Below are 26,255 nucleotides of genomic sequence, written 5' to 3'. Positions count from 1 at the left end.
AACAGATAGGATATTATTTTTTCTTTGCTTCAGAATCTTGCTTCAAGCTGAGGCTTTTGCATGCAGTTGAAATCAAGGGAGAAAACTAGTTAAAGGCTGAAGTGGTTTACAATATATATTGCTTCTTCCTTGAACCGAAGGGAAATGATAGCTTATTTGGTTTATATTTTCAAGGATTAATATATAATATATAATACTTACTGGAATCGTCATGGAGTCTGCAAATCTTCATCCTCATGACCATAAGGTTCAAGAGCAGTATGTCAAATCTTCCTCTCTGGTACCTCCAACAAGCCATCAAGTTTCAACCATAGATGAATGGGGTCCGAACGTCTTTCCGTAAGTACCTAAATCAGTTTCCTTATCATTCTTGCTTTCCTTTTTCCTTAATTGTAACACCCCAGAATTTTGGTTATTGATCAAATGTAAATTTTAAAAGTTTAAAAGCTTAAGTATAAAGTTTGGAAAAGTTTAGGTACCAAAAGGGTAATTTTCAAAAGTTTGGGGACCAAAAGTGCAATTTCCAAAAGTTAGGTGTTTTGACCCCATAAATGAATAGTTCACCCCCAAAAAAATGACGTTTTCGTGCGAATCAGATTTTTTATCTGAAATTTATGTTAAAAGCTAGAAAATGTTAAAGTTCGATAAAATTCGATAAATCGGATCGAATAGAAATTTTTATAAAATTGAAGGATATTAAATTAAGATTAAAAATATATTTTCACATTTTAAAATGATGAAAAATAATATGGATCATTGGATTTGAGAATTAATTTCCATGTTCAATTTGGACCGTTGGATTAAAGTGGCAAGATTAAAATTTTTGGAAAGTTGCATGGATAAAATGGTAAAGGGTATAATATTTTGTACATCTTTGAATTTGGAAAGATGATAAGGGTTATGTGACTTGGTATGAATGTAAATATAAGGATTCATTGATGTTAAAATTGTCATTTCACATTAAATGAATTTTAAATTCATTTAAGCTTAATAAATGACAAATTAACATGAAATTACTTAGAAATTTCATGAGACAAGCTCATCTTCAAGCCTCCATTTCGTGCTCCCCATGAACTAGATAAGAAAAATTTTATTTTTCATTTTTAAGCAATTTCCTTTTGATCGAGATGTGAAATAGAAAATTATTCTATTCGAAAAATGCTATCATTTGGTACCATTATTGCATGCTAATTTTGCTTGAGTTCAAAGATCCCAAATTCTAGGGTTTATGTTCATGTTAGGGTTTTAAGAATTGATGATAAATTTTGAGGTTATTGAGGTTGTAGATTCATTTTCAAGTTTGATTGATGATTAAAATCACATATACATGTGTACATAAGTTTCGGCCTAACCTTAAATTTGGGGAGAAAGATGTGATTTGAGGGTTTAATTGTAGAGGTTTTGAAATGTTGAATAGAGGTTGATTTCATGCTCGAATCGAATTGAATCAAGTGAAATCATGAAACCTACACTTTTGATATTCATCCTAAGCTTTAAGAAGTGAGAAAAATTATAGAAAAATTATGTAAGGGTTGGAAATGAAGTAGGAAGGATTCTTCAAGCCTTAGAAAGTTATAGGGACCCTTTTATAATTTTATGAAAGTTAGGTGACCTATTCAGTAATTATGGAAAAGTTGTGGGTTACTGTGTAAATGTGCACCTAGTTGATGTACTATGCTGTAAATTAAAGTTTGAGTGTTGAAATTGAAGTTAGGATGTGAAATTCGATTATTTTGGGAAGTTGGTAAAAGTTGAGGTTCAAATCAAAAATATGGAAAGGTTGATATTTTAAGTGAAAATGTTATGTGAAATTTGAATATAAAAAAGAATTTGATTGGTCAATTAGAAGTGTTAAGGTCAAAATTTATGTTGTGACATGGAATTTGTATAGAATGAGCATCGGATGATTTTTAGGAATTTATTTTCTAATGTGTACCTATGTTAGTAAGATTCTAACATATGGTTTGAATTTGTATATGTTTTGTAATGATGCTCATTTAGATTGTGTGCTTGAAATCAAGATCAAACATTATTAAAGCTGAGGTGAAGCTTAAGGATGAAATGTGAATCTCTAAGGAAGGTTTACAAGCTAAGGACACCAAGTGAGTGCAAATTTAATTTGTACTTATGTTATTGAACAAACATTGACTTGCAATGAGCCAGTGACGGAGTTACTGTGGTAAGAAGTGACTCTTAATTGTTATGTGCATTGTGGTCCATGCATATTTGTTCATTTGGTGAGTTAAAGAGAATAAGTGAATAATATGAAATTTCAAAATGGTGAAATCTGCTTAGAGTTATGTTCCGAACAATAAGTTTAGAAAATCACCATAATTTCTAAAGAAATAATTAGAAATGCATTTTATTCCGTTGGATTTGTATATTAGTCTAGTTTTATGAAAAACAATCGGAAACTGATATTGAGGTGTATACAAAAAGATATGAATTTTTAGTCGAGGATGGGTCAGTAAACAAGACAACATGTTCTGCTCAAAACAGATTCTGTCGGTCAACTTTGAAAATTCATTATAAATAGTATAAATTGAACTAGAAGGATTATCTTATATGGATAGATTTATATTCGAGACTAGTTTCCAGTGATATAAATGAAATAATTTTTGAGTATGTATATTAATACAAAATAATATTTCTTTGAAGGTAGTGCAAACAATCATGATATGAAATTATGATAAATTTCTGGATTTAACCAAGCAAAGGATCAAGTTAAAGCTTAGTGAGTCTTATGATTTGACTTGTATATAATGTCAAAGTGAGTGCAATGCATGCATAACACTATACATGGATGTTTTATACATCATTGGGAATGACTTGCGATAAGTCTACCTTATTTATATTGACATGATATTTATGTCATTTATCATATAATTGACATATTCTAAATATGTCAAAGGCTGGATATAGAATGCATTGATTACTGTTTATTGTTTATGATAATTATCATGAATGTATATATACACGATGTTTATTATGAATGTTATTTCGGGTATGAACTGCAACATTGTTAAATAAAATGGATACACATTGCCATGGATGAAACAAAATTAGATTATATGCCCAAGTGAGTCATTGGAGAACAATGTATAGTTGGCATACCATAGAGTCCAACAGCTGCAGGTTTCAACACTATAGTGTGGAAGGACACTTAGTGCAACACTATAGTGTGCAATGATACTTAGTGTAGGTGGTGGGCACGACCTTATGTGTCATAATTAATTCAACACTCTATTGTACAAGGACACTGAGTGTATGTATTTGATTCGAGTACCCAGGGTCTTCATAGGTTTACGTTTGGGCTATGGTTTATTGGTTAATAAATGATAAACATGTGAATAAACTTATGAGGTTATAGAATAAATGACAAGTATATTGGTAAGAAATTTTTATATCCAGTTTATATCATGTTGATATATGGTAACATGGTTGGAATGCAGGTAAAATGATCATAATGCATCGAATATTGTTACTTATTTCATTGATGTGTTGCATTGCTTTGAATATTTCTATAATTGTCTTACTAAGTGTATACTCGGTGTGTGATATTTTCACGCGTAGGTAAAGGAATGCGAGAGGAGTAAGGAGTTGTGTTTGGCATCAACCACTGAGGAATATTTTCAGGTAACAGTGATGATATCGTATCGTTTTCTAAAGTTTCTAGCTAGCATGTATACGAGTAAGAAATGTCTGCAAATTATAAGTATTAAATATTAAGTAATTGGATTTTAAATTAGATGATTTTAGATAGTTTTATTTATGATATGAAAAAGAATAGAATTGTCTAGTTGATGCCTAAAACCCGATTTCAAATAGAGGTTAAAATATTATTATATTTTGATTTTATATGAAAATTTATTTTACAATAAAAGTTAAGAATTGTAAACTTTTGAAAGAAACAAAATTTTATCAGTTTTCAAATGTAGATTGTCTCCTAATGTTTTGTGATATCTTTGACTCGTGTTCGGGGGGTTGGATACGTGAATTTACTTATTTGTTGATTATATTACGTGTACAATCAGGATTTGTTCATGCAACATGTATATTTCTCTGGGGTTTGTTTGGTTTTCAGTATAATGGTATGTTGGTAATGTTTTCAGGCTGAATGAAACCATCTCAGCAAAGGATTCATGGCAAGCGTCACCATTGATAAGGACTTCCACGAACCAAGATAGCTTCAACCAACAGTCTGCAAGTTAATTTCTCCTTGCAAATATCAAAGATGATATGTCAGTTTCCTTCCCCAAATTGAGTGAGATGATTTACTGTCACTCTATATAGCACTCATATCTACCCTCTAAAAAGCACTACTGTCCACAGTATCCTAGTGATTATGATCTTGGAGGGAATCTATTGCGCAGCAATTTTTCCTTTGCTAACAGCATGACCAACTTTCCTCAGGGGAGTTCTACAGTAATGTTCATCATTCCCCATGTCCGGGAACTACATCAGCAACTAGCAGATATGATTTCAATCATGTCTTTCCAAGCACAAACATTTCCACCTCGGATTTTTGTTCCACATTGTTGTCAAGCTCTTTCGACTTGAACTTGAAATCCCTGGATCTTTTGACCTCAACGTATGATGGTGGAAGTTATAATCAATCTGTACTTGATATGATTCCCGAGAAATTAAGCAGAAGCGTGTTTATAAGCCATGAATCCAGTGATCAAACAAGAGAACGAAGTGGTAGTACGTCCACCAGTTCCAAAGTGGGTATCTTTTTCTCTTATTCTCTTATTCTCATTCTCATTCATGCCACTTTGAATTTTCATGCATTTAGAAACTCCTTACCACCAAACAAAACAACTTAATAGTGGAAAAGGTAGGCTCAGTTGGAAAGATACAGGAAAAAGGCTGCACTTTCCATTTTTCAGTTTTACAAACGAATCTTCAATTCAATTTCACCAACAATGAAAGAGTTCTTTTATCATTGCTCACTTTTAACATGTCAAGATCCATAAACTGAATAGCTTTTCTGTCTACCGTCAAAAGGTATCAGCCTCTGTTAGTGGATCTAATACAAGCACAAAGCGGCCTGGTAGCTTTTCTGATACAAAGGAATTGACCCATACGTATGCTAAAAAGCATAGGTCCTCATGTCCCACATTGAAGGTGAAACTGATATTCCACTCACAAACTCCGTAAGTTGTAGTTTCTATTTTACTTTGTCAGACTCTTCAATTGCTTGATCTTTTATTTTTTTGGCTGCAGGTTAGGAAAGAGAAACTAGGAGACAGGATCGCCGTCCACTAAGTCTGAGATGAGAGAGTCTTGCAATTAAAGAAGTTAATATATTAATAGGGCCATACTAGCATATATCTAAATTTTCTATATTGAATGATGGCCAGACAGATACATCTACTGTGCTAACAGAAGTCATTGGGTACATCCAGTTCCTACAGGATCAAGTTCAGGTAATTCTCGTTCCTTTCACTATTGCATGCATGTAGTTGGTTTGGGATCTTGAACAAGTTTCTTCTTCAATTTCCCTTTGCAGACACTGAGCGTGCCATTTATGCAGTCATCACAAAGCAAGCTTTATAGGTCAAAGCAAGGGGTACAAAATTCCTTAGCTATCTCAATAATCCAAATAGTTGCAAACTAAATGATTTTAAAACTTCATATTAACCATCATTAATAGGAGAATCCATTATTGGCGAGAGAAAATTATAAGTTTCTTCTCTCTTATTGGCTGCAGGGTTCAAGAGAGGAAGAAGGAAAAGAAGAGCAGAAGTGTGACCTCAGAAGTAGAGGACCAAGCCTTGTGCCCCAGTCATTAGCATCATATTTTCTTAACAGTTGCAAGAGTGGTATTTAGACGTCTCCCAATTGGACTTAAGGTTGTACTTGTACATTAGTAATTTTGGTCTTTGGGATTATGAAGATTTATAAACTACAGGTTTATGACTTAGGTTCAAGGTCTGGTTTATAGATATGGAGCTTTGGCTAGCTCATGTATTACTTGAAAACATCCATTTATAAAATCCTTATTAGGCAATAATCAACTTGTCATAAAGCTTCCCCCATTTGAATGCATAATCAACAATATTTCAGATAAGGGAGGTGGTCTGCAGGAAGAAGGAAAGAAACAGAAAAAAACAGAGAAGGTTGTCACCTCATCTGGCAATAGAATACAGCAAATTTATGAGCTAGATGCAAGTTCAATCAAATTGCCTCCCAAGCAAATCATTCATAAGTATGAAATGCTAAAAACTTGCGGCAAATTACTACAGCAATTGAACGTCAACAAAGATGTATGACTTGATACATAACCAGGCAAATAGTACAGCCATACATCGATGACCTTTACGGCAATAAATCATAACTAAAAAATGTCACATAGAGAATAGTCTGCCAGTCAAACTTCCTCTCTTTTCGATACAATTAAAACTTCAAACTCATAGAATCACGCAATGAAGGCCGGCGCCCGTAAATAATAGTTCTTAGCATCCGTTATGAACATGTTGCTATTGATTTGAGAATTCAAACTGCACTTCTTGAGATAAGGAACCTGATAGAAGACAGTAAATTTCTTTCGTTTTCCTTTTCTTTTTCAGTCGGAATCAGAATTATGATTCACAGAAGATCTCACTGATCTGCGCCTACTCTCGTCATAAACGTCATCCTCATCATCTTTTTTCTTCTCACTAATTATACCTGTAAAATGATACATGGTTTTCATCTCTGCTAAATGCTATAAATTGCATGTTTGTTCTAGGTAAGTCATTACCTTTCTTTATCAGAAAAACCTCAAGTGTCCTTGTAGCAAAATCATCTTTCCCCCCAAGATCTTGAAACCCAACTAACCTATCTACAGCAACCCCTTTTCTGACCAAACGTTGCAAATATTCAGGTTAGACAGCTATGATAAAAAAGAGAGAATTGTTTTCTAACTTTAACACATGATGCCAAAACTTATCAATATTTGTGCCAAGGAAAAAGAAACTAAGCGATGGCTGACCTGAAAATTATAACACAAGGCAAAGTTTTGACTGCAAGTTTGGTAACAAAGAAAGGAGCATTCTGCCAAAAAAAAATCAGAATCTTAAGGTCACAATGAAACCAATACCACAAATGGAATGAAATATGATATGTCTCGAACAAGCTTTAGAATTATAGTAAGCTTGTCGATGTTCACCTCAGCATCCAGCTTGATGAACTTTGTATCCAGATGCTTTGGTGCAAGGGCTTTTAAATGCTTATCTATTATCCTGGATGTCCATGCATAATACACAATAAGTCTCGCACATTTATGATTGAGCATGCACAGTATGTGTCTCCAAACTGTATGTCACTTAATGTGTATGTGCATACATAGTAGACAGAGAAAAGTAAAAAACTTTACTTGCATCGATAGAATTCCTTATGGTAGAAGTGGCAAATCACTTTCTCACTTCCGGTGACTTCACCCAAGAAATCTCCTTCAGTAATCTCCCTGTACTCTCCATGCCCTTGCCTCTTCATCGCTTCTCGCTTCTCAGCTTCTTTCTGTTCAAATAAATCTTAGTATCATTAGGGACTTCAGAACAAATAATGCCCAGATCTATAGACCACTTTGCATCAATTTGAATTCAGAAATGTCATTAAATTTCTAACCTTGAGAGCAGCAATCCTATCTGCATGCAATTTTTCCAGCTCAGGATCCTGGATACAAGAAGCACATGAGCCTACAGAAAAGAAGAGTAATGTGGAATGGACGAAAGATGCTCCATCATTAAATTGAAAAAGCTTCATAAGACTTACATCCATCAGCTCATCCAGGTCAACCTCATCGTTGGCCGAAGCTGATGATTGTGCCTTCTCTTGGGCAAGCAGCTCCTGTAAGATCATCAAATTCACAAATTCACACACATTAAACACATACCACTGAGCATACCCATTTTCTTACCAGATAACTTGGATAACCAGACATCAAATTTTTACAGCAACTCAAGTCAACCTGGCTTAGCCAATTAAAAATCACCATAAATTTACAGTTCCCACTTCCCAATCCATCATTGAGAAACCATTCTATTAGACCAAAACAGAATCTTAAAATTCTCTGACTATCATCTACAAGTTATTGTCTTCCAGTTCTCCAACAAATTACAGTAACTTCAGTCGCTTAACAGTAAAATTAAAATATGCCTCAAATGCAAGTATCTAAAAACCCAATTAGTATAGCCCATCTAACATCGATGAGCAACTATTTATCACCTTTGGGGAGGAAAACATAACATACAATATGGCAACCATCTACTTCTGTTTTAACTTTTAACAAAATTTCAGAGCATTACATACTCTTCAATATAAACTTTGTGGACACAAATAGGAAGGGTCAAGTCGGCGTATAAAAAAGAAAGAAAATAAGGTAAAAAGACAACCTTTTGATAATCACGAGCAGCTGCTGCCATAACATTCCCGAATGCTAAATTAGACAACGTTGATTTAACTGAATCCGGATCCATTTCTCTTTCTCTGAAAGATCAAAACAAACAAAAATAAAGAACAGTAGATTTAGAGAGAGAAAAAACCGAAGCTTTTATGGAAATTACATAGAAGCAAGCAGGTAGCAGATCCATGTATTAACCTTACCTGCTTCCAATTATTTTGGTAAAAGGGTTCAAAAAACAGATGAAAAGAAAAATTGGATCTTGAAAATTTGAAGAGAAAGGGCACATGCGAAACGCACCGTTTTCTAAGACGGGCACACTGTCGTATCCGGCAGACAGCAGGCTAACCTTGCTCTCTTGAAGGCCTAAATTTGATACTTTATAGTTCGATGTGTCTATTTCAAGCACAAATAATGGGCTGACTTGATAGTCTTTGCAGGCTAAAGGACCGAAGGCAAATTATACAGATTGTTCCCACCCGAAGCTGAACTTTGGGCTGTTCGTCCCAAGGCCCTTAAAGGTAAGCAATCTCTCATATTTACAGTGTCCATGAATATAGAGGTTCCGTGTATAATTTATATACAATAATTTTGAATATGATACAACATATATGTCAAAATTTATATAATTTAAATCGAATCAAATGTTACCAGTAACATGACAGATAAAAAAGGAAAAAATATAATAACTGTATAGTGTGACAGAATAGAAATGTATGTTTAGAATTGATTATGAGAAAATTTGATATTTGAGAGTATCTGATACATTATGTTATGTATCTTTTTTGAAAACTAACATAGTGAATTGTTCATTTTTATGTTCATTGTTCTAATTCATAGATATTAAAACATAATAAAAAGAAGACATATAGATTAAAGGTTTTCTGTTCAATTAAGGCTTATTATTACATGATAGAGCATCCTGTGTTGGTTCTGTATAGACGACATGCATTCGGTGACAGACGGGACAAGTTAATGGGTTGTGGAAGTGAGGCATTATCAAAGGGTCGGTCTTCTTATCATCTTTCTTGGGTTCAGCCTTCTTCTCTTCAGGCTTCTTTTGGGGTTCCTTTGGAGGTTGTGGAGGAGGCCTTACGTGTAATACCCTTAATCCACCTTCGTGCTTAAATACAAGTTAAGAATGTCACAAAGATTATGAGTAAAATTTCCGGTTCAAAACTAGTAAAATTTCATTTTTTTTTTAAATCTCCTAATTTAAAATTTATTATCATACTATTTAATCGCATAAATTTGTAACGATATGTTTTAAATTTCCAATTTATATTCGATTCCGTGCAGTCAATAAGCAGTTTAATATTATTTCATATTACCATTAACTGCCTAATTCAAATATTTAATCGATTAGCCTTTATAACATAATGTATTATTATCATCTTGTTATATTTACGTCTCTTTTTATTATATTTTTCTCATATTACTTTATTTGCATTTTAATATAACTCTCGTATTCGTATATGAACATCTAAAATGTCTATAATCGATTTATTTAATAAAATATTTCCTTTAGTTGTTATCTACCTCCACACGACCACCCATTAACAACAACTGGTATCATAACTCCACGTCCTACATATCAACTCCCATAAGATAAATAATTATCTTTTAACCTTAGTTATCTACAATTTAGAGTAAGCATCTATTATATAATTATGAGAAATACTAATTAATATAAAATTTATTCTACTATGAGAGTTGTCACTTTCTTTTTTGTTCAAGACTGACATATATATAAAGAAACTATTGTTAATCGTAAAATTTACTTTCGTATTCAACATATTAAACTCATACCTATTAAATCACATAACGATAGTATGCAACTTATATATTATTACAAAACATCGTATAACCATATAATATAAATCGATTTAGTTAAGATTTGTCCAACTCATTTCATATACGAATTAATTTATAATATAACTTTTTGTCTATAATCGTTCCATGTTAAATCGAACATCAAACCAATATTGTTTATTCTTCCTATACTGTTCCTTTTCTTATATTGTTTCTCTTTCTTGTCTTATTATTTTCTCTTATATTGTTTTATATCTTATATTGTACTGTTTCATATACTATATCATTTACTGTATTATTTCTTTAATTTCATTTTATAGCCTAGTACAAAATCATGAGAATGTATAATATCCGAGTTTCATTGAGTGTACACTTGTATACACTTAAAAGTGCCTCGCAGAATTACACCATGGGTACCATAGAATCATGCATCATATAGTCACTCCACCTTATGCACCACTAAGTTACACAAATCTCATTGAGTGATCAAAACAATATTCAATTATCAGTCCACCTCATGCACCATAAAGGTACATGAGTCACATGAGTGTTTTGTACGGTATTCAATTATCACTCCATTTCATGCGCCACAAAAGTACATGAGTCATATGAGTGATTTGTACAATATTCAATTATAACTCCACCTCATGCACCACAAAGGTACATGAGTCATATGAGTGATCTGTATTATATTCAGCAATTACTCCACCTCGTACATTATTGACTCTCATGTCTTATACACTGGGCTTTTATTTAAATTTAATATTATTTTTAATATAAAACATTTATAGAGTAATGATAAACTTCATTTATTATTTTAACATATATCAATACTTTAATTAACTTAATAATTCATGTTCTAATAAATATTCTAATAATATTATTAACGTATATGCGATACTAATTTCTTTTACCAAATCGAAACTAACTTTGATTCTATAAAATTGTCCTTCTAAGTCCCTTAAATAATCATTATTATATTTTACAACCATTCATTTGACTTTTCAACATTTCACATTTAACTACTAATAAACTTTTCTTTCAATTATAAACCCAATATTTCGATTATATCCAAATTAATTCCTTAATATTCAATTTAAATCCATATAAATTATTTTCATATTATATCAAATATAATAAATTAAATTACCTAATTGTCATTTCACCACCAACTTTCCTAAAACTTGCGAATTGAATCTCTATTTTATACAACTTTCCACATTGAGACAAATTCTAATTTAACTTTCTTGTCTTATTATTTTCTCTTATATTGTTTTATATCTTATATTGTACTGTTTCATATACTATATCATTTACTGTATTATTTCTTTAATTTCATTTTATAGCCTAGTATAAAATCATGAGAATGTATAATATCCGAGTTTCATTGAGTGTACACTTGTATGCACTTAAAAGTGCCTCGCAGAATTGCACCATGGGTACCATAGAATCATGCATCATATAGTCACTCCACCTTATGCACCACAAAGGTACACAAGTCTCATTGAGTGATCAAAACAATATTCAATTATCAGTCCACCTCATGCACCATAAAGGTACATGAGTCACATGAGTGTTTTGTACGGTATTCAATTATCATTCTATTTCATGCGCCACAAAGGTACATGAGTCATATGAGTGATTTGTACAATATTCAATTATAACTCCACCTCATGCACCACAAAAGTACATGAGTCATATGAGTGATCTGTATTATATTCAGCAATTACTCCACCTCGTACATTATTGACTCTCATGTCTTATACACTGGGCTTTTATTTAAATTTAATATTATTTTTAATATAAAACATTTATAGAGTAATGATAAACTTCATTTATTATTTTAACATATATCAATACTTTAATTAACTTAATAATTCATGTTCTAATAAATATTCTAAAAATATTATTAACGTATATGCGATACTAATTTCTTTTACCAGATCGAAACTAACTTTGATTCTATAAAATTGTCCTTCTAAGTCCCTTAAATAATCATTATTATTATTTTTACAACCATTCATTTGACTTTTCAACATTTCACATTTAACTACTAATAAACTTTTCTTTCAATTATAAACCCAATATTTCGATTATATCCAAATTAATTCCTTAATATTCAATTTAAATCCATATAAATTATTTTCATATTATATCAAATATAATAAATTAAATTACCTAATTGTCATTTCACCACCAACTTTCCTAAAACTTGCGAATTGAATCTCTATTTTATACAACTTTCCACATTGAGACAAATTCTAATTTAACTTTCTTGTCTTATTATTTTCTCTTATTGTTTTATATCTTATATTGTATTGTTTCATATACTATATCATTTACTGTATTATTTCTTTAATTTCATTTTATAGCCTAGTACGAAATCATGAGAATGTATAATATCCGAGTTTCATTGAGTGTGGACTTGTATGCACTTAAAAGTGTCTCGCAGAATTGCACCATGGGTACCATAGAATCATGCATCATATAGTCACTCCACCTTATGCACCACAAAGGTACATAAGTCCCATTGAGTGATCAAAACAATATTCAATTATCAGTCCACCTCATGTACCATAAATTTACATAAGTCACATGAGTCACATAAGTGATATGTACGATATTCAATTATCACTCCACCTCATGCACCATAAAAGTACATGAGTCACAATGAGTGTTATGTACGGTATTCAATTATCACTCCATTTCATGCACCACAAAGGTACATGAGTCATATGTGTGATTTGTACAGTATTCAATTATCACTTCACCTTATGCACCATAAAGGTACATGAGTCATATAAGTGATCTGTATTATATTCAACAATTACTCCACATCGTACATTATTGACTCTCATGTCTTATACACTGGGCTTTTATTTAAATTTAATATTAATTTTAATATAAAACATTTATAGAGTAATGATAAACTTCATATATTATTTTAACATATATCAATACTTTAATTAACTTAATAATTCATGTTCTAATAAATATTCTAAAAATATTATTAACGTATATGCAATACTAATTTCTTTTACCAAATAGAAACTAACTGTGATTCTATTAAATTGTCCTTCTAAGTCCCTTAAATAATCATTATTATTACAACCATTCATTTCACTTTTCAACATTTCACATTTAACTACTAATAAACTTTTCTTTCAATTATAAACCCAATATTTCGAATATATCCAAATTAATTCCTTAATATTCAATTTAAATCAATATCATTTATTTTCTCATTATATCAAATCTAATACATTAACTTTACCTAATTTTCATTTCACCACCAACTTTCCTAAAACTTGCGAATTGGATCTCTATCTTATACAACTTTCCACATCGAGACAAATTCTAATTTAACTATTCAATTCTCTCTAATAATTATTTAGACTTTACACATCCTCTCATACTCAACTCCTACTTTAATCCCTAATTTCTCTATATTTATAATTTATTTCTTTAACTTATACATTCTTCCCAATTCGATTCTAAATCCATAATATCATAATTTTAACCATAAGTTAAATTCTTTTAAATTTTCATATCAACTTTTCTTTTTTATTTAATATAGTTCTTTTTTCCTTCTAATCTTATATTCAAACATCCTAAAACAAATTCAAATATTCCAACGCATGTTCATTTATATTCATTAATTTATACCAATTTCTATTTCAAAACCCACAACTTATAATTTATAATTTAGTCATCAATCTTAACAATTTCACAAATTAAACTTTAATTCAAGCTTCAATTAATATAACACAAATTTCCAGCCTTTTAATTAAAAACATAATACCTTAATAATTACAAAAATTTTCACTTAAGTCCCTACCTATTTTCATAATTTATGATTTAATCCCAAAACTTTACCAAATTTCCAAACTAGTCCAACTTCACATTCTAATATCGAATTCAATATTTTAATAATAGATTCCAACATAATAATAATTTATTGAACAATTACACATTATTTCCTATATTTCTTAATTTATGCTAATAGGTCCCTATACTTTCATAATTTTTCAAATTGGTCCAAATCACATTCAAAGCATATAAAATCACTCATACATTTTTTCTAACCCTTGTAAAATTTTACCACAAATTTTCCTTATCGCTTTCTCTTTTTGCTGAGTACTTTAAAGTTTTCCTAGCATGCATTACATTTTGATTCAAGCATGAATTCATTCTCTAAACAACATTTCCATGAAATTCTCATAATTTCATCATATGATAAATGTCATAATTATAATTCTAAGATAATAGAGTTGGCTCATTTCAAACAAATAAGATAGCATATAACATAAAAGTATGCACACTTTACCTCGATTTCATATTCTGTCAGTTTGCAGTACCCTCAAAGAAATATTATTGTGTATTAATATAGACACTTAAAAATTATTTCGTTTGTACCATTAAAAACTAGACTCAAATAGGAATCTAAACATATAAAGGCACTTTTTCTAGTTCAACTTGTATAATTTATGGAAATTTTTTAAATCCAGCTTACAAAATCTGTTTTAAACAGAATCTGCAGCTTAAATTTCTGACCTTTCATCTGTTAAAATTTCATATCGAAATTAGTATATATTTATTTTAAATAAAACTAGACTGATATATGAATTCAACGGTATAAAAATCATATTCTAATCATTCTTGTAGAATGTATGGTGAATTTATAAACTTACTATTCATATTACTAATTTAAACAAATTTTCCTAATTTGCATTTCTTAGCTTATTCACTATTTTTATTAGCTTATCAAATGAACTCATACCATTCAAATTTAATTCACCGTAAAGAAAACTCAAAAGTCATCTAAGCTTAGGATGTGGGTTTCGTTTCTGCCAAGCGTCAACAACTAGACGAAGAGAGAGTTCGAAGAAGGAAGAAAATTGAATTATTTTTCAATTTACACGATCCATTTCTTTATTTAAGATGCAATAAGAATGGCATATGCCCAGCTTCTCAGTTTCCAAATCAAAACCAAAGAACTAATATATATATATATATATTTAAGAAACATTAGATTTAGCTTACCAATATGACATAATAAAAATATATTAAAGAAACCATAATTTTAGCTTTAAAAAATCAATAGTTTTAAAATAAAAATAATGAAAGAAAACTTACCTTTGCCTTCTCTTCTTAAGGCCCACGTCTATATATATAAACTAAAGGAAGATTACAACTTTTTCTAGATTTTTCTTCATTTTCATGAATAAAAATATCATTTAATTTAATGATAAATTATCATTTTGCCCTTTAAAAATCATGATAATGACCATTTAACACCATAATATCTTCCATTTTAATAATCAAAAAGTCAAATATGAACAAACATAATTCACTTTCCACCTTTTCCCGCTATAATTTTCAAAAATTATAATTTAGTCACTAAAATTTACAATTTCAACTTATCATGGAAAACTCATCTAAATTCCAAGGATCCATGTCAAATTTCGCCATTATAAAATATAGAAATAATAGTTCTAACCTTTTTCCTTGATCCTTCTAATTTTTGTAAATTTTCGATTCGATCTGGTTATCCGAATACTTTACTGAAATTTATCGCTTAATAGCTCTTTACACAAATTTCGGATTATAATCTAAATTCCATATAGGATCCATTCTTAAGGATGGACTATTTATTTACGGGTCAAAATATATAAATTTTGAAAATTAAATTTTTGGTCCCTAAAATTTTTCAAGTTTTTACTTTGGCTACTAAACTTTTAAAAATTGCACTTTAGTCACTAGACAAATTTTTGGGTATTACAATACACTCACCAGATCTACATGTTTGCCTACTTTGCTTGTTCGAACAATAATCTCATACGGGTCGGCATCACCGGTTACTGATGTGGTTCTCTTACCACCATCCACCTCTATCTTGTCTACTCATGTACATCGTTAAGATTCAGTTATGCTTATGTACTTAAATACAAAGAGACTCGAATATGGAGCCTTGTGTGTTTTTACCTTGTAGTCCGGAGATTGCCTTAAGAAGCTTCTTCCTGCTTTTATGGCATGAGATATCAACTTTCAAAACAGTCTTCTTCACCATGGGACCAACAAAAGAAAGGCTACTTCAAAAATCAAAATCAAAAACAGGTTTTAGGTTAAGTGTATTAATTGCAGCATTGATCTTATTTAACTAGGAAGATGGAGAAATATAAAAGAATCCGAATCTTTGGATTGTTCACCTGGTCATTGTAGCTAGGGGAGGCTTGTCCTATTGCCTGTTTTCCTTGAATCCATCAAATTATATACAATCGCAACATGTTTCAGAGTTATGGGGTCTTTTGCATTTGATCTATCTGTGTTTATTGTTTATATTTGGACCTATTAGCTTAGGGTGCCTTCGGCTTTCAGCAATCACCAGATTGCACCATCTGGTGCACTAGCACTTGACAGGCCTAGAATCAAAATTCATTGCAAGAATCATCTCTAACCAAATCCAAAATCAATTATGCTTGGATTTTGTATTAAGGAAGTGTAAAATAATTCGAAGTACTGCATTTAAATTGAAATGTTAGCTAATCTAAAATGATCAATCATTCATTATTTTTCTTTTTACTTTCTTCTCTCATCAATCACATTTAAAATATGATTTTCCCACTTTCTATTTCCTACTTCCATCCTTTCAATTTTTTACTCAATCAAGTAAAATATTAAAGTATTAATTAAGATTCGGTTGTTATCCGTTAAATAAATTTTTTATTTATTTTTTTCTTCTTTACAATTTGTGTCAATTTTATTGATCAATCTAATTTTTCTTTAATTTTGTTTAACCGGCGACTGCACCAGTTTTAATGCTGGTTTCCTCCCACTGGTTATCTTTTTTTAATAAGAATAATTATGTCTTTGTGACATGTTCTTGCTTTTATAACATGTTTATATCTGTCTTTGTGGCATGTTTTTATCTGCCTTTTGGTACCTTACGGTTTTTTATCATTGTTTTTATTTATCTTTTTCTTCAGGGTTGGATTTGACATCGTCACGACTGATCAAGATGACACTTATTTGTTATCATGATGATCTTCCCTGCTTTGGACCCTCGATTTGATTTGAATACGTGTTTCGCGTTCATGGATATTTTTCTTATGTCGATTGACTCTGTTTTACGATTTGTCGGTGATCTTTCATTAGCTTCATCCCTTTTTATGGTTTGTTTACCGATGCAGTTAGATTTGTCCGTATCGTTATTTATTCTAGTTATTTTTTAAGTTCTTTAACCTTTCCTTCTTTGGTCCTTATGTGATCTAGGTGGCTAGTTTTTGTCTCAATTGTAATAGGAAACGCCATAATTATATTTTAGGTTCATGGTTATGCTTGTAAATCTTCATTGTAATTTGAGATATTTTCTATTTTAATAAAACTAGTGACTTTCTATATAAAAAATAATAATATTTTTATTGACTAGTCATATTTTCAAATCAGGTTGAATTATGTTTAAAATTTTACTAAAATCAGATCGTATTTGTAAATATGGTAAAGTTATACACATTGTCTTTCGACTATAAGATATTGTTTATTAAGTTTTCCAACTATTAAAAGTTACAACATGATCCTCTAACTATAGGAAGTTACTTTGCTAAGTCCCTTAACTATCAAATATTATAAAATGTCACATGACTGTTCATTACGTTCCAAACTCGTCATTTTCCAATAAAAGTTTGATGAGAATCTGAGTTATATATTAACCTATTGACTAAGATATGATAAAATCTGATCTCATAATTTCAAATGACTATCATATATCAGTCAACATGTTAACGTTTATCTCAGGCGATCTTTAATTTTTTTAACGAAAAATAAAGATTTTGGAACATAATGAATAGTCGAGTGATCATTTTGCACCTTTTAATAGTCTAGTGATCATTTTGTAATTCTGAATAGTCGAGTGATCATTTTGTAACTTTTAATAGTCAAGTGATCGTTTTGTAATTTTGAATAGTTGAGGGACTTAACAAAGCAAACTCCCTATAATTAGAGGACTATTTTATAACTTTTAATAATTAATGAACTCAATAAAATAATATCTTATAGTCAACGGACCATTTATGTACTTTACCCTTATAAATGATTGTTTTATGTTATAAAATAAAATGAACGAAACAAGATGAGAAATAAGAATAAAACACGTGACAACATGAAAAGTAATTGTATTGTATTCTCAATATTAGTTGTATGCAATCAACGAGATTGATTTAAGTGGTAAACACATTGATATCGCTTAAGTAAACTTCCAGGTTCAAGTCATTGTAGTTGCAGAAAATTTTCGTTGGGAGACTCACCTACCAAAGCTAGGCGTGTGACCCGAATTGATCCAGATTAATCAGGGTAAAACTTAGAAATAGAAGACAAAAAAAATATTAGTTGTAAGCAAAAATTTATCTGAAGTCTATATTTATAAACATAAACTATGATATTAGAGTACTTTAAAGCCCTATTTAATACATAAAATTCTTATAAAAATAAAAGTCCGCATAAATAAATATTCATAATATTTTAAAATTTATCAAATTTTTAATATAAAACTTTTATTAGATAATTTATAATTATACAATACAATACAATTATATATATATATATATATATATATTTTAATATTTATATACATAAATTAAATTATACTTGAAATGTGAAATATATTATAAAATGATAAAAATGAACCGAGATGTTCAAATGGTGCACGATTTTCAAAATCTGGGTACGTATTTTTGGATGACGTTAATCATGAAAAAACGCATTTCCTTATGAGGAAAAAAAACGATTTATTCATGCAAAGCATTCGTATTTTCAGGAAAACAACTTCTTCGAAACGTCTTGGAGTGTCCACCTCCACAACCGCCTTGCCCCACCTCTATTTAGTTTTTTTTGGTAAACTACACGTTTAGTACCCAATTACGACTTCTGTTTTATTTTAGTTAATTATTTCTTTTAAACATTTAGTTTTGATTTTTTTTCTTACTCGACGTGTCATTGTAAGGTAATGTCATATCATTATTGAAATTCTTTTAAAAAAATTACATTGACAATTCTATTTTATTTAATAATGAGTGACCAAAATAAACCAAAACGTAATATTATGTATAATTTTCAAAAATAATTGAAGTAACCAAATAAAACAAAAGTGATAGTTAAAATATTCTTTTTGAAATAAAAACTAGTTTTATTAAGAAGTGGAAATATTAAAATTACAGCGAATGTTTACAGTCATGATTGTAAACTAATTATAATATTTTCTATAACATTAACACAAGAAACTAGACATTTAAAGATTAAACAAAGACCATATAAGGAAAAAAATGTAAAAGCCCCATCCAAAAAACTTGAACAAATTATACATACAAATTTGTCTGACTACATCGACAAATGAACCACAACAAGTAATTAGACTACTAAAAAACGTAAATCAGAACCAAGCATAGTGGGAACGCTATCTACGATTACAAATCCCGTATCCAAACAATATGAGGGAATAGACCAGAGAAGATCATTATGATAAATAATAAGCGTCATCTTGATCAGTTATAACGACGTTTAAATCTAACCTTGAGAAAAACAAATAAAAATAACAGTCAAACGACAAAAATAAAATGCACCAAAAGTCAATAAAAACATACAATAAAGGTACACAAAAACATGATATAAATGCATAATTGTTAAACATAAAATAATAATAAAAGAAAAAATAAAAGAAAAACAATGAAGATCGACAAACGACAACCAACATAAGTGATTTACCTTTTTTTATTGATTCATATAGATTGAATCAAAAATAATTCTTGAATGAGGTATTCAACTCCAAGGATGAACCGAAAAAGATTTTTATCGGTTCTACCTTCTATTATTTATAAAGAAAATAAATCTTTTATCGAAGGATAAAAAATTAAGTCTGGATCTCCTGCAAAAATGATTTATAAGATCAAACATTAAAATTAGTGTCACCATCTACCAATCAAAGTAAATAGTTAAAAATTAAACTTATAATTTACCTTAATTTTTATCAATCATTTCAAATATAATTTATTAAAAAGTAAGTAAATAGATAGAAAAATATATCATATTTTTACAGCACATAACAAATTAAATTAATTTTTTTAGCACGCACTTGCCCGAGATATCCCCCTCCCCGCGGCACTGCCTCCAGATTCATAGGAATATGATGAACAATTCCATTCTTGATTTGACCTGCCAATACATTTAAACCACAGTTGGTTGAACAAGAACATTAATAGCACGAGCAAAATCCCCACTCTTTAAGTCGGTGGAATATGATTTTTGTAATGAAATTCAAGATAGGCCATCTCTAACTCTCGTCTTTACTTTACAATATTCTAATCTATACTTTAAAGATGATATAATAATTCATCTCAAGTATTATCTCTACATTATCATCAATTCTATTTTATTCACAATATTTAATTATTATAATATTGATTTTACAAATATAAAATAAAATATATACAATTCTAATAAATATCAAAATAAAAAACATAAATCAAATATTCATAAATAACATTGCGAAAATACAGATAAAATTGGATAATTAAGATCTTGCAATTTAATATACTTGAATTTATTATATTATATTTAATTTTTATTTTATTTTAGTCTCATGAATATATATGCATGTTTCATAATTTTATCACATTGAATGCCTTATTTTTTTATTGCATTTTGGTCCTTATGTTTATTTATGATTTTATTTTATTTAAGCACTCATATTTGTGTGATACTTATTTTTTGGTCTCGATCTTTTTAAATAATTGAACACCCCTTATCTTTTATAATTAAATATGTAATTTGGATTAATTTACTTTTTTATTTTTGGTCGAATCAAATTATTTAATCTCAAATTCTTGGTAGAAATTATTATATTCTTTTTATTTCAGTTGGAAAGAGAAAGATTCATCCTAAAGTATTTTAGGGATTATTTTCTCTTCAATTGGAAATATTGGAATATTTTATATTTCTCCTCATAATTTTTCATTAAATAAAAATTGTATGGTTGAATTTGGAATAATAGGATCGTAACTTAAATTTATATTTGAATTCTTAGATTTCCACTATTAGACACAATTTATAATCGATGGGATACCAATTTTGGGCATTGTGGGGTTATTTATCCCTCCCCACGCATAATCGACCCCGTAACTTTTTTTATTTTATACAAAAAATGAATTTCTGGTTACACATAGACTTGTTTATTTTTTAAAATGATATTTTCCTAAAATTCTTTTAAAAGATAAAGCAACTAATTTTATTCAGAACATGAAATATCCCAAATTTCCTATAATCTTTGAAACAAAACTAGCAACTTAAGATCACATTAGGACTATACAAGGAAATATTAAGTCTAACTAAGAAACTCGAAAAAAGATAAATACAAATAGATTTGATCGCATCGGTAAATGAACAACATTAGGGGATCAAGCTATTGAAAGACCACTGACAAATCGCAAATCAGACTCGATCGACGTGAAAAGCTATCCACAAATGCAAATCGGGTATCCAAATCCAATCCGAGGGTCCAAAGCAGGGAACATCAACAATATATCAGATAAGTGCCATCTTAATCAATCGTGGTGATCTCAAATCAACCCTTAGAAAAGAGATAAATGAAAACGACCAAATAACCGAAAAATATGCCAAAAAGCATAATAAAATGTGCCATAAAGGCAGATGAAAACGTGCAAAACAGACAGACTTATCGAAAATAAAAAATAAAAGAAAATAAAGATATGATATATAAAAGATTTATGAATAATTTATTAAACATGCATTTAGTTCATAACTTCTAAATTATCAAAGACAATTCGAATTTAACACATTAACATATAATTAAAAATCAAAGTCAACTCAAATCAAATATAAATTTTATTCCAAATATATATTTCATAATCCATAACATTAGCATCATACATATATATATTTCATAATCCAAATTTTTAATTTTCAATAAGCATCTCTGTCCTTGTGACATGATTTTTCCTCTGCTCTTGTGGCACGTGTTCCTTATTCTCTTGTGGCACGATCCTCATATTTTCAGTATGTTTTTTCGCATACCTTTGCAGTCGTTTTGGTTATCGCATAAAAACTATCACGATGTTTAGTTTCTGATTGGTTAGTCGGTGATCAGGTATAGTCAGATCCCCTCTTTTGGTAAAACGTTGTTTACCGATATAATAAGAATTATGTAGCTAAGCAACCTGCCAAATTATTTGGTTCACTCCCTATAACACCCCAATTTATGGGCTAAATCTTAGAAATTATAAAGTGTTGAATTTAATTGGTATTTTGGAAGAAAATGAGGATTAAATTGTAAAATTGCAAAATTGGCAGATCATTTTATAAAGTGCGGGAAATTCAGTGACTAAACTCATAATTTAACCAGTTTTCTTTAGGAGAGAATTATAAACTCTCTTTCTCCGTAGCAATCTGATTATTTTTAGATTTTTTCCCTATTTTCTCTATCCCTCAACCTTTCCTTGAACTCCGATCTATGCACCGTCCGACCACCGTTCGACGAACCGAAACTACCATCGTGTTCGTTGTCGACCGATGAACAAAACCCCTCAAACCTCTCGTCGTGAATTGACATCGTTCGTCGTAAATTTCAATCGGAAGTATCGTCAGTTTTAACTCAATTTCTATTGGTTTTTCGTCGATTCACGTCGATCTAGCCACCCGTTTTTGACACCTCCCACACTATCATGTTCTTTGCATCGTTCCGAGTCCACCGGTGACCTTCGCATCTTCATCGTCGCCGGCGCGTGAAGGGGTAAGGAAGTCAAAGTTTTTGAAGTTTTGAAATTGAGCTCTCCACCTTTCAAAATTTTGAACCGATCTTGGTAAGTGTCTCAAAATGCATTAAAATATTTTTAGATTTTTTTTTTGAGATTTTTAGGGGCTTCGGGGACGTCGCACGTGCCACCCCTATGCGTGGGGGAGGTTTGAAAACAGTTGGGGTAGATTTTGAACCAGTTTGACCTGACCCGACCCAACTGCTCGACCCGACCCGTTGACCGACCATTGACCGAACCTTTGACCGGCGTTGACCGGGAGTTGATTGACCGTTTACTTTTTCTAGGTATACCAATCTGACACTTTACGATGTTCTGAGTCTGTTTTTGGGGTCTGTTTCACCAAATTCAAACCTGATAAGTTGTTTTTCACTGGTTTATCACCTAATTCTATCCGTTTTTCGGAATTAATCTCTGTTTTTTATGAAATTTATATTGTTATGTATTTGAGGAATTATTAGAAGTTGAATTAAAGATTAAGGGCGTTCGAATGGAATTTAAATGGTCGAATAGTATGGCACGAAAATCAAGGTAATATATTACCGCCTTTTTATGCTTTATAGAACATGTTATTAATGGTAAAAATGCATGGATGTATATGATTGGACTTTGATGCCTGTTTGATTATGGATGGATTCGAACCGAATACGGTTTAAGCAATAAATTATGAGAATACTTTGATTAGGTAAAATTACAATAATACCCTTATGTTGTAAAAAGGAAAAGAATTGACTCTAGATGTTTGATAAGAAATAATTTCAAGTTCAGAGATTATTCGAGAAAACAATTAACCTTAGGATCTTCAAATTCTACTATCTTTGTTAAGAGTTTAACACCGAAATTATCTGGTTACAAAATTACAAAAATGCCCTTGAGAGGTAAAAATAGTCTGAGTTGACTCTGAATTAGAGAGTAACCTGAGAATTTGTACTTGAATTGATAAATTACTGATTTAATTGATGAGATCCTATTTTTGTATGCAAAATTCCTGATAACTCGCTAGTAACATCTGAAAGGGCATTTAATCTGGAAATCTCTGAGTTGAGTTAGTACATGAAGAATATTTTATAGATGGTGTTCTTTTGTCATAATTGTTTGAAAGGACTGAAGTAAATGATATGTTTGAATTAAATAATAAGACCGGACGGAAGGAAATGATTGAAATACCCTAGATCTATAAAATGACTAAAATACCTCTGGAATGGAAATGACCCAAGAATATCACCAAGCACATAAATGATTGGATACCATCAAGCTATGAAATGATTGGAATAAAACTGAGCACCAAAATAACCAAAATACCCTTATGTCCTAGACTAAGTAAATGATTGGATACCATCAAGCTATGAAATGATTGGAATAAAACTGAGCACCAAAATAACCAAAATACCCTTATGTCCTAAACTAAGTAAATATCTTGGATTAATTAAGAAATTCTAATAAACATGGAGGTTGTACTGCTCTTAAAAGTTATGGAACGCAACTTAAGCCGGTCAACCAATGCTAGTGCTATATCAGTACTTGAATGGCATATGTACCACTTGAATGGTTGTTCGTCTCCTCAAGTTTGGATTGATGATAATTATAGAAGTATTCAGCTCAGCTCAACGCTAGAGCACATTCGATATTAAGATGTGGATATTCGTGAGATAAATTAACCTCGAATACAAAAAATAATTTTAGTATATGACCAAAGTGAACTAAACGGAAGTACATGTATCCGAAACTCAAAAATGTTTGAATTACTCGGGAAGACTCTGAAGTAAATGAGATAGATTTGACTACTAAATGAACCAAGTAACTTTAATGACTGAGAATTTAGTAAGTGATTGGATGAGTCTGAGAACTCTAATGATCTTGCATGATGTATGATTCCTATGGGTTATGAACCAAGAATTTAATACGTTGACAATTCGTGATATTATTACCATGTGGATAGAAATAAAGATTATTTGGATCCTCTATCGCTTCTTTAAGATGTATTCATCGATGATTCTAAAGATGATCTATAGACAAGAATTGTTGGTATTAAAAGTGAATACCCTAGAAGGGCAATGAATTGACCAGTTGATATACATCAGTTTTGAGAGTTGTTCAATAGTCTGATCGATTGACATGGATGATAAGTGCCCTGAATCTTCGTTTCTCCTTTATCAACTCAAATTACTCTGGTCATACCTGAACACTTTCCTGATGCATCTGAATCATAGAGGGATTCTGAAGTATCAACCTTAAATGTCTAACTAGATTGATTAGTAATCAATTCTATTCAATAAAACCTCGTTCCTGGAATCTGATCAAATTGCATAAGTTTCATGTTATCCATACTGATAACTATAAACCGCATCTAAAAAATACTTGGATCCTCTAGTGTGTTCCATATGTACTACATGACGACTTTATATGTTTTAAAATGAGTTTTAACGCAAGTATTGATTTACTGGCTTATGAACTATGGTGACATGGTATGTGATCTATGATTATGATTTTTATCAAAAAATATGAATTGTTTCTGATTTATGGAATCAAGGAAACTATTGATTTATGAACCATGGTTTTATGTTTCACTGGTTATACTCGAACTGTTTTATTGGGATATTATATGAGCAGACTGGAGGTACAACTCTGATCAAGCTGTAAATTTCTTACGGACCTAAGGGAATACTTGGGTAGGCTCTCAGGCCCCAAGGTACTCCATTGGGTTAATCATTTGACTACTTATGGTGTACAAGTAAAAAATTGTTATATACAATTTATTTCATTATCACTGTTATGACATATTATTGGATCACGATCCAGATATTAAAATTTACAGCTAAACTGATTTCTACTAGATTTTTATATGGATAGGATTCTGAAGTATGGAGGCACAACTCTGATCTAGCTGGTAAAACCATACGGATCTAAGATATCCTTGGGTAGGCCCATAGGCCCCAAGACATATTCTTAGGTTGGTTTCCTTTGCTATGTGCTTAAGGTAACCCTACGGATCTAAGGATACCCTTGGGTAGGCCTATAGGCCCCAAGGCATATCCTTAGGTTGGTTCCCTTTGTTATGTCCTTAGGGTAACCCTACAGACCTAAGGATACCCTTGGGTAGGCCATAGGCCCTAAGGAATATCCTTAGGTTGGCTCTTTTTTGTTGTGTGCTTAGGGTAAGCCCTACGGACGCAGTTCTTTGAAACTGTATAATGGAGTTTGGTTGGGAGTTTCCACTATGATTTTAAAAGATTTATATA

At 30.7% G+C, this 26,255-nt stretch overlaps 2 protein-coding genes and 1 pseudogene across 4 annotated transcripts; 1 reads left to right on the top strand and 2 right to left on the bottom strand.

Annotated features, from left to right (window-relative positions):
• Nucleotides 1-83: 83 nt before the first annotated feature.
• On the top strand, nucleotides 84-5,833 carry LOC120153037 (annotated as a pseudogene).
• A 365-nt stretch (nucleotides 5,834-6,198) lies between these two features.
• On the bottom strand, nucleotides 6,199-25,871 carry LOC120153091 (thioredoxin domain-containing protein PLP3B-like). 3 transcript variants are annotated; one of them, XM_039165095.1, is made up of 9 exons: nucleotides 25,844-25,871; nucleotides 8,379-8,475; nucleotides 7,759-7,833; nucleotides 7,612-7,659; nucleotides 7,361-7,503; nucleotides 7,154-7,226; nucleotides 6,977-7,038; nucleotides 6,746-6,843; nucleotides 6,199-6,672 (listed from the first exon to the last, which is right to left on the bottom strand). In XM_039165095.1, exons 2-9 carry the CDS (start codon nucleotides 8,460-8,462, stop codon nucleotides 6,569-6,571), a joined length of 687 nt encoding a protein of 228 aa, XP_039021026.1. In that variant the 5' UTR covers nucleotides 8,463-8,475; nucleotides 25,844-25,871; the 3' UTR covers nucleotides 6,199-6,568. The 3 variants fall into 3 exon arrangements, with proteins under 3 accessions (XP_039021026.1, XP_039021027.1, XP_039021028.1); XM_039165096.1 differs by lacking the exon at nucleotides 25,844-25,871 and adding an exon at nucleotides 8,590-8,668 and having other exon boundaries at nucleotides 8,379-8,472; XM_039165097.1 differs by lacking the exon at nucleotides 25,844-25,871 and adding an exon at nucleotides 8,585-8,608 and having other exon boundaries at nucleotides 8,379-8,472.
• Nucleotides 9,279-16,415, bottom strand: LOC120153036 (heavy metal-associated isoprenylated plant protein 43-like). Its single transcript, XM_039165062.1, has 4 exons — nucleotides 16,408-16,415; nucleotides 16,184-16,287; nucleotides 15,992-16,098; nucleotides 9,279-9,509 (listed from the first exon to the last, which is right to left on the bottom strand). The coding sequence occupies exons 1-4, from the start codon at nucleotides 16,413-16,415 to the stop codon at nucleotides 9,279-9,281; spliced, it is 450 nt and encodes a 149-aa protein (XP_039020993.1).
• Nucleotides 25,872-26,255: the final 384 nt, after the last annotated feature.

This window comes from Hibiscus syriacus, unplaced genomic scaffold (assembly GCF_006381635.1).
Source record: "Hibiscus syriacus cultivar Baekdansim isolate YM2019G1 unplaced genomic scaffold, ASM638163v2 tig00111098_pilon, whole genome shotgun sequence".
Taxonomy (NCBI): Eukaryota; Viridiplantae; Streptophyta; class Magnoliopsida; order Malvales; family Malvaceae; genus Hibiscus; species Hibiscus syriacus.
This window is presented reverse-complemented; position numbering and strand designations above follow the sequence as displayed.

Coding starts and splice junctions, on each gene's coding strand:
- LOC120153091 (XM_039165095.1), bottom strand. CDS start 8,462: ATGGATCCGGATTCAGTTAAATCAACGTTGTCTAATTTAGCATTCGGG. Junction 7,834..8,378: donor CTGCTCGTGATTATCAAAAG/GTTGTCTTTTTA, acceptor ATGATCTTACAG/GAGCTGCTTGCCCAAGAGAA. Junction 7,227..7,360: donor AAGGAATTCTATCGATGCAA/GTAAAGTTTTTT, acceptor ATGGACATCCAG/GATAATAGATAAGCATTTAA.
- LOC120153036 (XM_039165062.1), bottom strand. Junction 16,099..16,183: donor GGCAATCTCCGGACTACAAG/GTAAAAACACAC, acceptor GTACATGAGTAG/ACAAGATAGAGGTGGATGGT. Junction 9,510..15,991: donor TAGGCAAACATGTAGATCTG/GTGAGTGTATTG, acceptor CTTGTATTTAAG/CACGAAGGTGGATTAAGGGT.